This window comes from Macroventuria anomochaeta (assembly GCF_010093625.1).
Source record: "Macroventuria anomochaeta strain CBS 525.71 unplaced genomic scaffold BU25scaffold_4, whole genome shotgun sequence".
NCBI lineage: Eukaryota > Fungi > Ascomycota > Dothideomycetes > Pleosporales > Didymellaceae > Macroventuria > Macroventuria anomochaeta.
Genome location: NW_022985365.1, coordinates 874,341 through 889,631, shown reverse-complemented (window position 1 = coordinate 889,631; position 15,291 = coordinate 874,341). Strand labels below are relative to the sequence as shown.

The window sequence follows — 15,291 nt, the reverse complement described above, 5'->3', positions numbered from 1 at the left end:
TCAGGACCACAGGCCTGGTTTGGACATCTCAACCGTGGTTCTCCGGAGCTACCACATCTTGTGACGATGGTGAACTCCGACCTGTAGCTTCACGCTGACATTTGTCCTTTGCTTCACAGCGTCTGCCTGTTACTGCCTGCATCATGGCGTCGCCCCGGTCGCCTGCAGCTTCAGCCAGCAGCGCCGGCTCGAGACACTCTTTTGAACAGGATCGCGATCGTCCGCAAACACTCGAGGACCTTGTAAACCACTTCGTTGCTGCGAAGCGTTCCCTAAACTCTCAGACCGTGCTATGGCGCGCCAACGAGATTGTGACTACAGCACGAGAGCTGCTTGAGGAGAACGCAATACTAGCAGCAAAGAATGCCTCGATACGGAACATCGTAGATCAGCAGGTAGACACATTGGAGGCCGTCCGTCGTGGTGTAGACGTAGTAGAGGCTGAGGTCCAGGCTGAATTCAAGGTAATATCATTGACCTCGTTGAGATTAACTTGCTGACAGGCTGAAGCAATTACTGCACGATGTCGATACCTCCTTCTCAGGTCTCAACTCGATGCTCGCTGTACTGCGCGAGACCCCCATCGAGGCTGCCCTTCAGCCACCTGGTACACCGCAGAAGCACCTCTACGACTTCATCGACAGCACCACCGTCTCCAATCTCGAAGGCACCTTGCGCGCCTGCATAGATCGATACAACGAAGCTCTAGCCACGCTCGGTGACAGTAACGATGCGTTCGATACCTCCCTTGATAATCTCCACTCCTCGATCGAGAACGTACCGATGACCCCTGCTACCACCTCGAACCCAAGCCCAATACCAAGCCTATACCACGATCTCGAAGGGCACGCAAAGGAGGCCGCACAAGCATTTCAGGGACTAGTGCAACACTACGATCTATGCGTCACAGCGCTGCGACATACGGAGGGAGGGTCAGCTGCTGCGACGCAGGCCACAGGCGACGCACCGTCTCAATCTGGAGATGAGTTCGCAGCTCCACCGGAGCCTATGAGTGAAGGCGAGCGCCAAGAAATGTTGACCGTGCTACAAAAGGACGCACACGAGGTCGAAGAGGTCGTTTCAGAGATACGAGAGCGTGGATCAGAGATAACTTTCCTCTTGAACCAGATCGAGAACCATATCAATCACCTCCGCAACGAAGCGTCAGCGCTCTCGAGCATTTTGCAAATGATAGCACAAATCACAGCTGAAGTCAGGTCACACATCTTGACCTCACGCTCATTCCATGTGTCGTGGCTCGACGATACGCGACCGACACTTTTAAACGGCATCGAAGAGTGGGAGAACCAGCGGGAGTTCTACGAGCGTTTTGATCTTGCGTATGCAGAGCTTTTGGTTGAAGTATCTTCACGCCGAAGGAGGCATGAGAAAGCGAAACGAAAGGCCGAAGAAGCGCAAAAAGAATTGGACAAATTGTTCACTGAGGACGAACGCGCAAGAGAGCAGTTCGCGCTTGCTCAGGGTGATTTTCTACCTCTGGACATATGGCCTGAACTGAGAGACGCGCCGAGGCAGTACGAGGTCAAAGCTGTCGCTACAGACGTCCAGGGCGATGAGCAGGTGGGTGAGCAGGAAGGAGCCAAAGGCCACATCGTGCAAAGCATACCGCAACTCGGGAGGAACGTGGTTGAACGAGCATTGACGCGAGTCAAGAGGAGGATGTGAGCTCCATCAACTCCAAACTTAACTTGGCCTGTTCTGCGAAGAGTGAGTATCATTTTCTGTCCTTGCTCCCCGAGCATAAAAAACAGCGGGTACTGGTTGATCCTTAAAAGCTACAAGTGCTGTATTGGTCGCCCTTCGTTGGTATCAATATAACGCTACGGATGCTGCACGCAAGAAAACGAGGGTTGCCGAACGACGATTGTTTGTGGAATGCGAACCCGAGAACCATCATTCTGTCGCTTAAACGCCCCTTACTGCGGTCGTGCGGTCTTGCCGACGGTTGTGGTCTCCTTAAAGTATTGACAGTTCTCTTCGGCGGGGACAGCTACGAGTGAAAGCGCGGAGGTTGGGCCAGATTGCAGCTTGTGCGTTGGATCCAGATCTCTTCATGCACATCTTCAGATCCGCGCGCAACGCCACACCCACAGAAAATGTCCACAACTGGAATTTGTCTGCAATGGGGAAAGGAGGTGGTGTTGTTTTGTTATCGCACGATTTTGAGGCCAATCAGACTGCTCACGAAGCGTGGGTCAAAGCGCCACGATCACGAGCGGTGTTTGGAGACCAAGCCTAAAATGACTACAACTAAGTCCACTTCCAGGTTTGTAACCGCATATCAGACGTGCCTAAAGCCTCCGCTACACCAAAATGACACTTCAGCCTCAGCCTGGAACAAGAACATCTCCCAACGACCTGCTTTCAGCTTCTTATCAGCCAGCCACATTCAAGTCTAAAGTCCGACCCGCGATCTGCGATGATTCATAATCGCCTTGCGCTGTCCGTATCAAGCATCATAGCATTTCCTACTCTCTTACACGATCACACCTTTTGAGCTGGAAGACACATCTGAAAGTTTTGTCAAGTCTAGCGTAACGGCTCACGATAAACCCCACGTACATCCGAGATATACGAGATTCTTGTGAGGATGACTATGGAAATTCGCGCTGACACGGTATGTTTTTAGCTTGGATACGAGTCCGACACCGGCTAGCCTGATTCAAGGTGACGACGCCTCTGCAAGTACCTGTTGTAGAATAGATCGTGCACATCCGCCGTTCACTAAGAGCAGTCCCGCGCATCTCCGAATAACTAATGTTGCCGCCCTCAAAGACTCTGGACTAACAGGAACTTATGATATCCTCTCGCTCCCGCCTTGCACGCCTTGCTTCTATCGTATCTGTCTTTCCTTGCTTCGCATACAGTCTCTCGTTAAGTTCAAAATGTTAGCCACGCAGCGTTATCACTATCTTGCACTTGCTGTCTTTCTTGTTATCGTCTCGTTCTCGTTCTTCCTCTTCCATGAAAAACCAACAGTGTATAATGAAGTGGTGAAGTCGCCATACAGGTATGCATGTCGAACAGCATTAGAGCTCAGTGTCTAATCACTGCGCAGATCGAACATTACTACCACCATCAAGCCTACTCTACGCGACACCATCGTCGCTCTCTTCGACTCCATACGAGTTGATCCTACATACCCTGAATACCGCGACTCAGCTGGGAAGTACTTCGCAGGCGGCAGCAAAACAACATGGACCGAACCCCTCAAGAAGAAGGTCCTCATTGTAGACATCGACACCCGTGTCCCAACTGGCTCAAACGAGATCCTCAACCCCGACACGCTTGATTGGGAATCGCTTGACATGAGTGGCGGCCAGCTCGTCTCCAACGCAGTCATGAACCACTACTTGTACGCCCAAATTCACGGCTACGACTACAGACTCTACTCCGCCCGCTCCATCCCCGACCACTACAACACTTGGATCATGCCGCACGTCTTCCATGAACTAGTCCCCGAATACGATTTCGTCGTCGCCATGGACGCCGACGTCACAGTATCCCACCTCGAAGTCCCGCTCGAGTGGATGTTCAACCGCTGGGGCATCACACGCAACACTTCCATGGCGCTTCCCTGGGATACCGAAGAGTTCCGCGACAACAAATCCATTAGCACCGACAGCTACGATCTGCGCGTCCTCAACACCGGCTTCGTTGTCGCTCAGAATCTGCCTCTTACTATGGATATGCTCTCTGCTTGGAAGGACTGCACAACCGAATCTCGCTACTCAGGATGCGGAAAGTGGAAACAAGAATGGTCCCACGAGCAGCGCGCATTCAGCGAGTACATCCGCCACGACCCGGAGTTCAACGTCTCGTCCGAGACCATCGTTGGGATAAGTTGCGATGATGCGGTCGGCTGGCCGGGGTTCAAGGAGGATGTGCATCGCGATTATCCGATTACGGAGTGCAATGGCAATTTCTTGCGGCATCATACTTTAATGAAGAGTAAGACGAAGGAGAGTAGTGCTGGAAGTGTCATGCAGGCGTTGAGTCAAGTTCTGCAGAAGGCGATGCTGCAGAATAAGGAGGAGGAGTGGTATCAGGAGCCGGAAATGAAGGAGGAGGAGAAGGTGGAAGAGGATTCGAAGTTGGGCGGGTTGATGGTGGATGAAGAGCCCGCGCCGCAGGAAGTCAGAGAGGATGCAGTGGGGATTGATTTTGTGCCGATACTGGAAGAAGGTGTCTACTAGACGGCTGAGGAGATCCAGTTCATGGCGTTAGGTTTTCAAAAGGCGCGGGAGATACCACTAGATGTTTGATTGCGCATTGCGCGCATAATGAGCGGAGAACTATTGAGATTCGTACTGCATCTGTGTTCGAGTCAGCAACTGTCCTGCAGCTTCAGAGGTGATACGATGGTGGAGATGCAATTCAATCAGAGCTATCTTAGTCTCGCGCATCGAGCTCTTCGCCTGTCTGTTCCCATCGCATCTGTCCGGGCTTGCGAGCGCTAACCACAAGAAAGCGCAATGGGCAGGGGAGGAAGCTCTCGGTTCAAGTGTATTGGGAGTCACGTTGGTGGTTCAGACCAGCGCTTCCGTTCATCACATAAGGGTAGGAGGCAGGGAAGCAGGGAGTGTTGTACATACGGTCATTGCTTGTGCTCGAGTCCTGATCAGAACTCCTGCAACTTCGATCGTTCCCGGTTCGAGCCAGCCGCTTAGAGTTCGACTCTATGAAGCAATATCAACGCAACGTGACATTTGATTGTGCAAACTGCCTATGTTATTCGTGTTGTTGATGATGAAGGACGAATGACGAGGAAAGAGGAAGGAGAGAATTGGTGATTAGTCAGCTAGCTCCAAGTTGAGCAGGCGCGTCTTAGCGAACAACGCGTCGATCATAGTCATCCACCAACAAAGTCCAAACATCTATACCATTCTTCGAGGCGACTTGTCTCTTTCTTCGTACGCCATGAACCTGTTAAATTGCTTATCCCCCGTTTCGGCGAATGACTCGTGAACGCCTCTGCCATGGCCATCTCTCCTTCCCCAACGCATCGCTGACCCCTCACGTCATTCTTTGACGCAAACCATCTCCCTTTGGATGCCCCCTGAACGTGGAGATGCCACGCCCCGTCACTAGTTCCATGTTCTCACTATCATTGGTAGCTTGACCTGCTCGAGCTTTGACCAAGACATCCGTTCGTGTCGACTCGATATGTCGCGCAAGCTTGCCAGCTTCTGGCCGATCATAAGCGTGTATTTTCAGCGCCAGGCTTAAGCAATCATTCAGTGCGTTCGAATACTTTGGCGTTGGTCGTTTCCTCCGCCAGTCCTCCGTGTGACTCCCGGGCTCGAGGTTGATGGGTACGACCTCACGCTTCGCGTATGCACACCACCAGGATTCTTCATTCTTGATGGGCCAGTTACTTGGATACGGCTGCCCTGCATTCCATTTCTCCCACCTTTTTATGGTGGTCCAGGGATCCTCAATCGGTAAGAAGCCGTGAGCAAGATGGTGCATCACCGCTCCGATAGCCCAGACATCATTTGCTGGCGTATACAGTAATCTCTCCCAGTCCAATTCTGGCGCCCAGTATGCAGGCGTTCCTAGGTGGTTAGGACCTGTAGCTCTCGGATCATAGTACCCTGCGAGACCGAAGTCCGCTAACTTGATGACTATCGACGAGTAAGTGCTATTTGTCCCCAGACTTTTGATCAGGATGTTTTCCAGTCTGATATCGCAGTGTATTAGTGATCGCCATTTTTCTGCGTCGCGCGGGTTCCTACACCCTACACCTTCGTGGATGAACGCAAGTGCCTTTGCCACCTGACTGAAAACGGTCCACATGAACGCCTCAGAGAAGACAGCCTGATCGTTTGACGCTGTGCACTTCTTATAAAACTGGTATAGGTCGCCACCCGGGCAATGCTCAAGGACGATCGTGTAGTAGTCCCAATCTGGCCATCCGTCGAAATATCCCAGATATCTGATGATATAGTCGTTCTCGGGGAGCTTACTCAGGAATCCAACTTCGCGCGGCCGACCGCCTCGTCTCCGCTTGATAACCTTCACGGCAACCAGCGTGCCAGTGCGCTTTTGGGCGAACTCCTGCACCTGGCCTTCCCCGCCTTTCCCTAGGTTTTTTATGAACCTGTAATTACGTGGGAAGTCTTCCACCAAAGGCATGGTTGTGGATCGTGGCTGCGGTTGAGAGCGTCTTTTCATGACCTTGTGAGCCGGTGGCTTGCTTGGTTTGCAGCCCATCTTAGCGGTTGGGAAAGTGCAAACGGTGAAGGTAGAGGTGTACGGTTGATCGTGCTGGCTCAAATATCCTGCGCTGATATTTGTGAGCACACAACCTTGGTTCGTCCGACTTTGGAGCCGAGCCCACGTTGTGACTCCACATTTTTGAACAGAGTCTCCTTATTCTGTTGCTCTGTGGTGTACTTTGGACTGACTTCAGTGCAGTTTCGTTTTAATGCAACCCGGCTACGTGCATGCCCACTACCCTGGTTGGCCTTGTCAAAGCTCTAGGTTGCTCCACTTTTCTTAGCAACAGGACGAATGCTTACAAGATCGCTCTTGCAGCTTGGACTCTTCATTTGCCTGCTGTCTCAGTTGTGCTCAAACAAGCCACATGTCTTCGTCTCGTTTCCCTTCATAATTCTCTCGTCTTCGCTTGATCATTCCTCACCTCTTCTGTTACGCATTCCACGTCTTCTCATATATCGTCTTGTAGTCCAGTAAAGATCGCCAAGATGCCGATCTTCAACGACCTTCCACGAATCCTACGAGCCCGCAATCGGTGCCTGCAGCTCCCTGGCCAGTCGACGAACGCTGCTATGTGTGCCACGACACATTTGGCGAGAGAGGCGATCCTGCAAACGCAGACGAGGTTGTTTGCCTTCCACTTTGCTACCAGCCCTGTGGCCATCTTATCGGTGACAAATGCTACAGAAACCTCGTCGATTACTATCTTGGCAGAAAAAGTTGTCCATACGGATGTCTTGTCTTGTATGACGGTCTGAACCTTGTACCCTTATGGGTCCGCTTCTTTGCCCTCTGCAACTGCTGGAAATATATCGAGAAAGCAACGCACCTTCGCGTCGAGCATAACCTCATATATAGAAGACGTCTAAGCAGATTACACGGTCTAGCCTATCTGCAAGAGATTAACATACTGGGCACGTTGGAAATGTAGGCTTTCACGTTGCAACCACGTTAGGTTGTCTGCTCGATTTATACGTATTCGGGTGCATCCCTGCGTTCCTCGTCATGTACGCGAAATGATGTATCCACAGCACAAGGCACGACCTGAATGCGTCACCCAATCCTATAATGTCACTCGCCCTTATGAGGATATTTGCCGTTGTGTACGCCCTCTTGCAGACCTCCGTTGTAACAGATTGTCAGATTAGACTCAAGGCCAATGTGACTCTAATGGGTCCGTTTGCTCTTAGCCAGCTTCTCTTGGGTTGCGTGTTCCAGACGGCGCTCGTGTGGGTTCTTTTGGACATTGTCGATTGGGACATCTCCTTGCCCGCCTATGTTCGGGAAGGTATCGGGTTGAACTCGTCACAGCGGCAGTGTCTCTTCTTCGCTTCGGGTCGCTACTCACTACACATGTACAACATCAAACGGCCGGATACAACGTGGCGACCATGCTGCGTCACGACATCGCCCATTCCACTCATCATCAGTTCCACTCATTATCAATTCCACTTCAGCTATACAATGTCTGGATATCGATAACTCCGGGCCCATCACACCTGACACAACAACTTACTTTGCGGATGGGATCCGACGCCACGGCACGTCTTTTAAGAGGATGTACGATACACTGCTGACCCCCACACCACAAGTAGCCAACTCATATGTCTCCACGTCAGCCTTTTCTTTTGTTGCGATCTCATACTTACGTACACGCGACCATGTGTCTTTTCTAGCTGGATTTACGTCCGGTATTAATCACTACATAGAAATACTCACAGGAGTTGGCGATGTACTCTTGCGCTGTCGTTATGCTGGCAATATTTCTCTTGCCATTCGGCTGCCAATGTGTTGGTGAGGCGCACATTAAGCTTTACATATAAGTAGATTTACATGGAAGAAGCCACTCTTACTTCCACACGACCTGATATCGCCAGCAGAATCAATCCTGGTTCCCTTATTATGGCCTCCTCTTGCTTCGACGTCCCTCAGGATTGTATATATCCACCCGCATTGTCACCGATGCAACAGGGTGCAATTATGGACCAGATGCAACGCATGCTTGCAAATCTTGGCATCAATAACTCTCTAGAATCCAATGTCTGCAAGCCGTCGAACGACAGCTGTCGACTTCATGAAGTGCCAGCCGAACTTCCATGCGAGTACGATCGGCCCACTCTAACAAAGCTGACCACCCATCTGAGCGTAGAGGGGGACAAATAGCTTGGTACAACCAACTCACACAACTTTTTCCGGACCCCAAAGTCTACCCAGGTCGTCACAGACTCTACCCATAAGCCCTGGACGCGAAACCCCTAATGACCGCTTCAAGCCGCAAAACGCCGGTGATCTTGACCGCATCCAAACTCTGGAATCGTCGATACAGGAGTCTACCTTAGCTGTGGATAAAGTTCGTCGCGACCCGGCCGTTAAGCTCGACATGTTGAACAACAACTTGATAGCAGAGCTGTCAGCTACTTGCTACGGTCGCCATCACAAAGGTCTCGGAGGAACTTATGATTATAATCAGGCCTTTCATGCAACCCCTGCCAACACTAATCAAGCCTCGTACCTCAATGACGGGAATGTACCATCCTTTATGGCGCAATACATGCCTCCGCCCGAAGCAAGTCCACCTTCGTCCAATGATCAGCCAAGCACGAAACGCTGCACAGTTGATAGACTGCAGGGTAAAATTTTGCGACTGAACGTCGATCAATTCTCCCGCCTTGGAAGATGCGACAAGCACCATGACACGAACGTCTTCCTCGAGAACATGAATGTGCACAGGAGTAGGGAGGGACACTACATGGAGAGGGACTATGGTGGTAATGCTCTGGCGAGGCAGCAAGAGGACCCAGGAAGGAACTGATCTACCAATAGCAAGACATAGTTTGAAGCAGAAGAAAAGTGCCGATGCTGATACGTCGATTCACTATGGTATCTCTATCTCTCTACAACGTTGTGCTCTGACGCTCGGATATACCATTAGTCTCCTTCCATACTACAGCACACAAGTCTCGCAATTTGAACGCCCTGGTGTACAAGCTCGTGCCTGTTGTATAGCGCTGAGCGCTGTTCACTGTCCATTGATGATGTACAGTCGCGCGCTGTATCCGAAAACAAAAACCCACAAACAATCAAATAAGCAAACACCGGGGTATAGGATACTCTCTCCCATCCGCCATGAACGCCGGCACATGCAACTCATGCACCATGTGAAAACCCACCGTCGCTTGTAAAATGCTAGGTGTCGAGACCGCTGCTTTGACAACGGCGTGAAAGAAGGAGTTGACCAACCAGGGTCAAGGAGAGGAATATGGGAAGGGATAGCATGACAGTGTGTCAGACGGCCTCAAGTGTCCAGGAGATACGGTCGCTTTGTGAGAGCCTATCTCCAAACCGGTCTATCGCCCGCGCTCGATTGCCGCCCACTAACGCCGAGACTTGACTGGCGGCCAGTGACACCAAGGCTTGATTGTCGACCGCTAACACGGCTGGATCGGCCATCGCCAGCCCTACTCTTCCTGCCTTCTTCGGCGTTGCCAAGTCTGCTGGTAGTGCGAGCAGGTGTCGAAGCAGGGGTGAACAGATTGGTCGCTGAGGTAGTGCGTGGCTTGGGCGTAGGCAAAAGGCTGGTACGACGACTATACATCGCACTAGCTGGGCGAGCTGTGTGGCGAGCGACAGGGCTTTCCTCGGTAGGGGGGCTGCTTTCATCTTCGGCGATGGTTACTCGACGAGTAGAGCACGGAGTCCCCGTGGAAGGCGATGATTGCACAAAAGTCGGGCTCTTGAGAGGTGTGGCGGGTGCCTGCAGCGTGCTCGCTACCGGACGTCTCATAGACGATTTGGCGGGCGTTGCAGTCGCCGAATGGACGGATGGAGGAGGCGATAACATCGAGGATCGACCTAGAGGACTTCGGACAGGAATGGATGACTGACCAGACACACTTCTCAGTGGCGTCGCAGAGAGCGGTTTGTGGTGGTGCCCGACAACGGTATCTCGCATATTGGTGCTTGCATTCCATCGCGGCTTGTTCGCAGGTCGCTCGGTTGCAGGGGTCAATGAGCGGGCTGTCCGTGTAGGGGTGCTAGCCATCGTTCGGGTTATGGTTGGCTCCAGGTATGTGACGGGCAATGACTTGCGAGTTGTGCTTCCTGGAACGACAGGCAGGCTCGAGTATCGGCGATTCGGTGGAGCGGATGATCTTGTCGTAGAGGTGCTGGACTGACGTGACTTTCGGCCAGCGGGAGTCACGGTACCATAATCGCTACCTTTGCGGCTCATTACAACACTCGATGCAGGCGAGCTGCCTGGTGTGTCCATAGCGGAGGAAGCCTCGGTGCGTGCAGAGAGGACCGTAGAGACAGAGTCTCGGAGTTTGCGAGATGCGGACACCTCATCCAGAATGGCGTCCATCTGCTGAATCTCCTTCTCTAGATCAGACATCTTCTGCCGTACATCCTGCTGAATGCGCAAGATTTCGCCGTTGACTGTCGACCTGTGCTTCATCTCGATGTCGATCAACTCGAGCACCCTCTTCATTGACGGCGGGTAATGATCCCTTTTGTCCTTGTATGAGGAGATGCGCGAACCAAGCTTCTCATCATCGCCATCATCAATGGCCTGTCGTAGCCTCTCAATGCTCTTCATGCATGAGTCGTACATAGCCACAGCTTTGCTGCCAGCCTGTCTAAAGCTGTGCACCCACTTGTCTTCGCCAAGCTCTTCTCTCAGCGCATCTGCTTCTGCTTCGAGGGTCTTCTCTTGCTTCTCCAGCTGATCCTTTCTGCGCATCAATTCGTCGCATGCGGAAGGGAACATGGTGCTGGCTCTCATCTCGAACGATGCTAGTCGCATAGGGAGGAAGTCGAGCGATGCACGTAAGGGCTGTAGCTTGGCGAAGATTTCCAGTAGGCGGGAATTCTCCTGCTCGATTTGAGGAATGGGCGAGATCGGCGACATGACGGTGAGCGTAGGCGGCATACTAAACCGGTTGTTGCGTATCTTGTTTTGGCGCGGGGTTTCCTCTACGATCGTCTCGAGGTCGGCGATGTCAAACTTCTCTGCAGACTCGGCGACAGAGTCAGAAATAACACGGTGTCTGCGCTCTTCCATCTCGAACACAAGGCGACTGAGCGTCTCTACTTCAACACCGATTTCGCCAAGCACTGAGTTCCAGAGCTCTTCCCATTCCATAGCGATCTCTACCTGGTTCTTGATGCCCTTCAGTGTGCGCTTGATCTCGGTCCAGTTACCGACAATCTCTTCCATCTGAGTGACCAGAGTTGTCTGATCCTTCAAAGGCAGCAGCGCAATATCTGGTCGTGACTGTAGATCTTCAATGGCCGTAATGTAGACGGTGATGAGGCCCTCGAACTTGCCGATCGCAGCATCGACCTCGGCCAGTCCTTCTCTTCCAGCGGCAGCAGCCCACTCGACATCGTCATCAGCATCGAGCCCGTTGAGCACTTCTGTAGCCTTGGCCATCCATAGCCGGATATCGTTCGCTGAGCTGTGCAGTGCCCGGCCGGCGAGTGTGGAGGAGGGAAGTGCGGTGATCTCGGACGCAATCGTGGTGGGTGGGAGCTTCATCGATGTCAATTGCTGGATCTGGTTGGTGAAGCTTGCCTTGGAGAGTGTGTAGATGGAGTTAGTGCGGTGCAGGTGCCGGCGGGCAAAGTAGGACGCCACGTCCATATCATTGTTGCTGTCGAGCACTGAAACCTCCTCCTCTATCTGCAGAGGCGGGGTATCCTTGGGTGGTGGTGTGGGTGGGCGTGTCAAATCGGCGAGGGGAGTGGTGTCAGACTCGGCGATGGTCTGGCTGAAGCTTTTTGTTTTGGTGATGTCAGGCAGACGGTACTTCTGCATGTCAAGGACATCGTCGGTCTCTGCCTCAGACTCCGAGGGCAGGACGCGGTCGCTGGTGCTGATGACGCTGCTGATATCGCTCTCCAGGTCGCGCTCCATGACCAGCGCTGGGACGCTTTCGCCCGTCAGCTGGGGGATCAGCGGCGTGCCGAACTGGCTGCCTGTGCCGCTGCTCCAGGCGGTGCCGCGGCGCTCAATGCTGAATGTGCGTTTGGTGGAGTGGAAGTCGTCGAGCTGCTTGATTTTGTGCTCAGCAATGCGGCCAATCGAGTTCAAGGCAGGCGCGTTCTTGCTGGTGTTGTCGCTGTTGGCCTGGTTGAGGAATTTCATGCGGGCAAGCAAGCCAGGCGACACGTTGCGGGCGAGCTTGGTGGTGCTGTCCAGGATGCTGCTGCTGTTCGAGGCAGTGCGCCTAAGTTGGGTGCGCGGTGATGACGATGCGGTGCTGCTCGCTGGCGCGGGATTGTTAGGCGGTGTCGATGCCACCTCACTCTTCGCGGGGCTGTCGACCGATTGCAGCGCACGCAGACTGTTCATGGGGCCATTATCTGCTGCTGCTGCTGCTGGACCCCGGAAGCTGCTCTGCGTCATGGAAGTGAAAGGGAAGGGGAACAGCAGCGACTGTGCGGGTCTTGCGCAGGGTAGGCCTGAGCTGAGTCGGGGAAGTCGCGTTCGCCTAGTCTTTGGTCTCAGCCGTCAACAAACAACACTGCCTGCAGGAAGCTAGCCTCGAGTGGATGGTACAACAACGTGATAGAAAAAGATTTGCATGTAGATGCACTCGCCAGCCCCCTCATTGTCGTTCAAGATACGTTTGTCTCTGCGCGACACTGCTGTTTCATTCAAAACGGTTTGTCCGCAGTCCTGACACGCGGTCCCGGCGAACCGCAATCTTCACTAGCTTGACCCCTGTTTCCAGAAGCTCATCTCTGTCAATCTCAGACGCCACCAACTGCGTCCGTGTGTCCCGTGTCGATGGATGACTTCATTTTACTTTATCGATCCCCAGCTGTATCCTCGGTAGCTTCCGTGGAACAGTAAGACACGTTCACTAAAGCAGAGGTTAGGATGTGAATGTTGTGATAAGTTGCATGACCTCTTGGCTATGTAAATGCTACGCTACTGCAAGTGATGCTAGTGCTCAAAATGGGGTATCTGACTCCTGTTCAGGAGGGAAAATATGTGTGGGCATCGACCGTGTAGTCGTTGTGTCCCAGAGGCATTCCGGTCCCTGACCAGACAATGCCTTTGAGTACATACCGGCGACTGCATGATCGGTGGGTTTGTACAAATTAGGTACTTGTATGTGGAAACATAGACAACGAAGGAGATATGATAAAATGTCCGTAGAGATGTCCCACCGGAATAAAGAGAGGCTCGTCCTCTCTTATGCTTCGATGCTCGGGTTGCGTATGTGCAAGGTCGGTGCTCGTGTTTGGTTCTTCTGCTTCAGCCATTCTGAAGTGATTTCCTCGCGTACGCCTTGACACCACAGCAGCACAGCAGCATCGAACTTTTGCCACACCGCAACATCCTTGCCTTGGACGACACCAAGTACGTCAACGTCCAGCTTGATGTCCCAGCGTAGCTCCGCAGCCTTGACCCAGTACCGCAGGTTATCGGCACATCGATACGGTTTCGCTGTGTCGGTGTGGTACTGTTTGATCTCTTCAAAATGGCGACGTGATTTCCTCACAAGACTGTTGTGTAGGTGGACGAGTCGAAGACCGTTCTGTAAAGACAGAAGGAATGGTGTCTGAGGCTCGCTTTCGGTGGGCTCTGTCCAGTCAGGCAGAGGGTCTGCGTTGTTGTCGAAAGACTTTAGGAACAACAGCTCTCTCTCACGTTCCCGTCCTGACCAGTCGCCCTCGCGCCAGGCCCAGCTCTCCCTCTCTGCATGCTCCAGTCTCTCTTTCTCTTCTTCAGTATCGAGCAAGTCACCGATGCCATCTATCCACTGCCTGATCTGCGCAACCTCATATGGCTGCACACCGTTGGCGAAGTTGCGTATGGCCAAACGCTTCAGCACCTCCAAAACTTCATAAAGCTCTTTGCGGATCTGACGTTCGGTCTTGATAGCATACAATCGTTGTGGCTCCTCATGTGCAGTGTAGTAGTTCTTGGCAGCTCTGATGGCCAGAGTGGTGACATCCAATAGATTGAGGCCCTGGATCTCATGCCATCCTGCCGCATCAGCTGAGCGTGGCCCTGAACCGCCGTTCTCCACAGGGTCATCCCTGGCGAAACCCTTCTCCAGCTCTTGCAGGTGCTTGCTGGCTTCATCGAGCGATTCGCGTAGTTCTCGGCGCAGAACGGTCATGTCTGGGGGCGGCGGCACGTATACTGGGTTTTGCTTGTAGGTGCTGACGGTAGGTGGTAGCATCATGGGCTCGCCGCCTTCCCAGTCCATAGAAGCTGTCTCGTCGTGGGGCGACTCGACCAGACTCTCTCCGAAATCATACGCTGCTAGAGATGGCGACACAGGTGATAATATAGATACGTCGCCTCCCGCTTCGGTTCCATTCGGACTTCTCGAACCTGATTTCCTCGACTTTGCGACTCGTCCTGTAGCTGCATCAAGCAGCCCAGTTCGAGCAAAGTAATATTGCAGATGTGCGATCGTTCCCAGGTTCATGACACTTTCTCTGTTCTTTGCCGAGTCCGAAAATTGTGTTCCTTCCGGTCTCATGTAGCCTCGCCTCTTGCCTGGTATTCCACTTTCTGAGAGCCTTGAGCCCACCGAGCGAGAGGACACGCTTGAAGCTGTCGATACGGAACGGTCGAGCTGAGGTACTGCGTTTAGTGCGAGGCCTGGTGTGGCCCATGGCTCTGGCGAAGAGCCTCGCTCTGGTGGGGGCGTGGGCATCGAATCCATGATGGGACGACAAGGGGGTCGATGGTTGTTGACAGTGGGTGTTGTTTGCAGACTCGGGGTCAGATGCGGTGGTGTTCTGGTGCAAACATGCGCTGTGGAGCTGCAAAAGAGCAGTTCGGCCGGTGCTTGCAAAGGTTCATGGGTGAATCACGGATGTTGCCATGTGTCGAAAGGGGTGTTTGATTAGCGACGAGATTGTCGCAAAACAACGCGACACTAGCGTGGGACTGGCTCACGCATCACCACACGCGACCACCGACAGCAGTGAAAGGTGGGCGAGCGGCGAGATGCCATCACGGTCGGCATGTGAGTTGTTATGAAATTACTCGGAGCCGTTGAGTTGTACAAACGCCAG

General features: G+C 52.9%; 4 protein-coding genes across 4 annotated transcripts; 2 read left to right on the top strand and 2 right to left on the bottom strand.

Moving 5' to 3' along the window:
* Positions 1-143: 143 nt before the first annotated feature.
* Positions 144-1,686, top strand: BU25DRAFT_332618 (uncharacterized protein; the record flags this gene model as incomplete). Its single annotated transcript, XM_033702447.1, has 2 exons — positions 144-464; positions 511-1,686. The coding sequence occupies 2 exons, from the start codon at positions 144-146 to the stop codon at positions 1,684-1,686; spliced, it is 1,497 nt and encodes a 498-aa protein (XP_033565857.1).
* A 1,403-nt stretch (positions 1,687-3,089) lies between these two features.
* On the top strand, positions 3,090-4,091 carry BU25DRAFT_319801 (uncharacterized protein; the record flags this gene model as incomplete). The annotated part of the gene is made up of 1 exon (XM_033702239.1): positions 3,090-4,091. A coding segment is annotated over one exon (1,002 nt), but the record flags the coding sequence as incomplete, so codon positions are not given.
* A 946-nt stretch (positions 4,092-5,037) lies between these two features.
* BU25DRAFT_455101 (kinase-like protein) lies at positions 5,038-6,159 on the bottom strand (the record flags this gene model as incomplete). The annotated part of the gene is made up of 1 exon (XM_033709925.1): positions 5,038-6,159. One exon carries the CDS (start codon positions 6,157-6,159, stop codon positions 5,038-5,040), a length of 1,122 nt encoding a protein of 373 aa, XP_033565855.1.
* Positions 6,160-13,448: 7,289 nt separating this feature from the next.
* On the bottom strand, positions 13,449-14,936 carry BU25DRAFT_418434 (uncharacterized protein; the record flags this gene model as incomplete). The annotated part of the gene is made up of 1 exon (XM_033707872.1): positions 13,449-14,936. The coding sequence occupies one exon, from the start codon at positions 14,934-14,936 to the stop codon at positions 13,449-13,451; it is 1,488 nt and encodes a 495-aa protein (XP_033565854.1).
* Between the last annotated feature and the right edge of the window lie 355 nt (positions 14,937-15,291).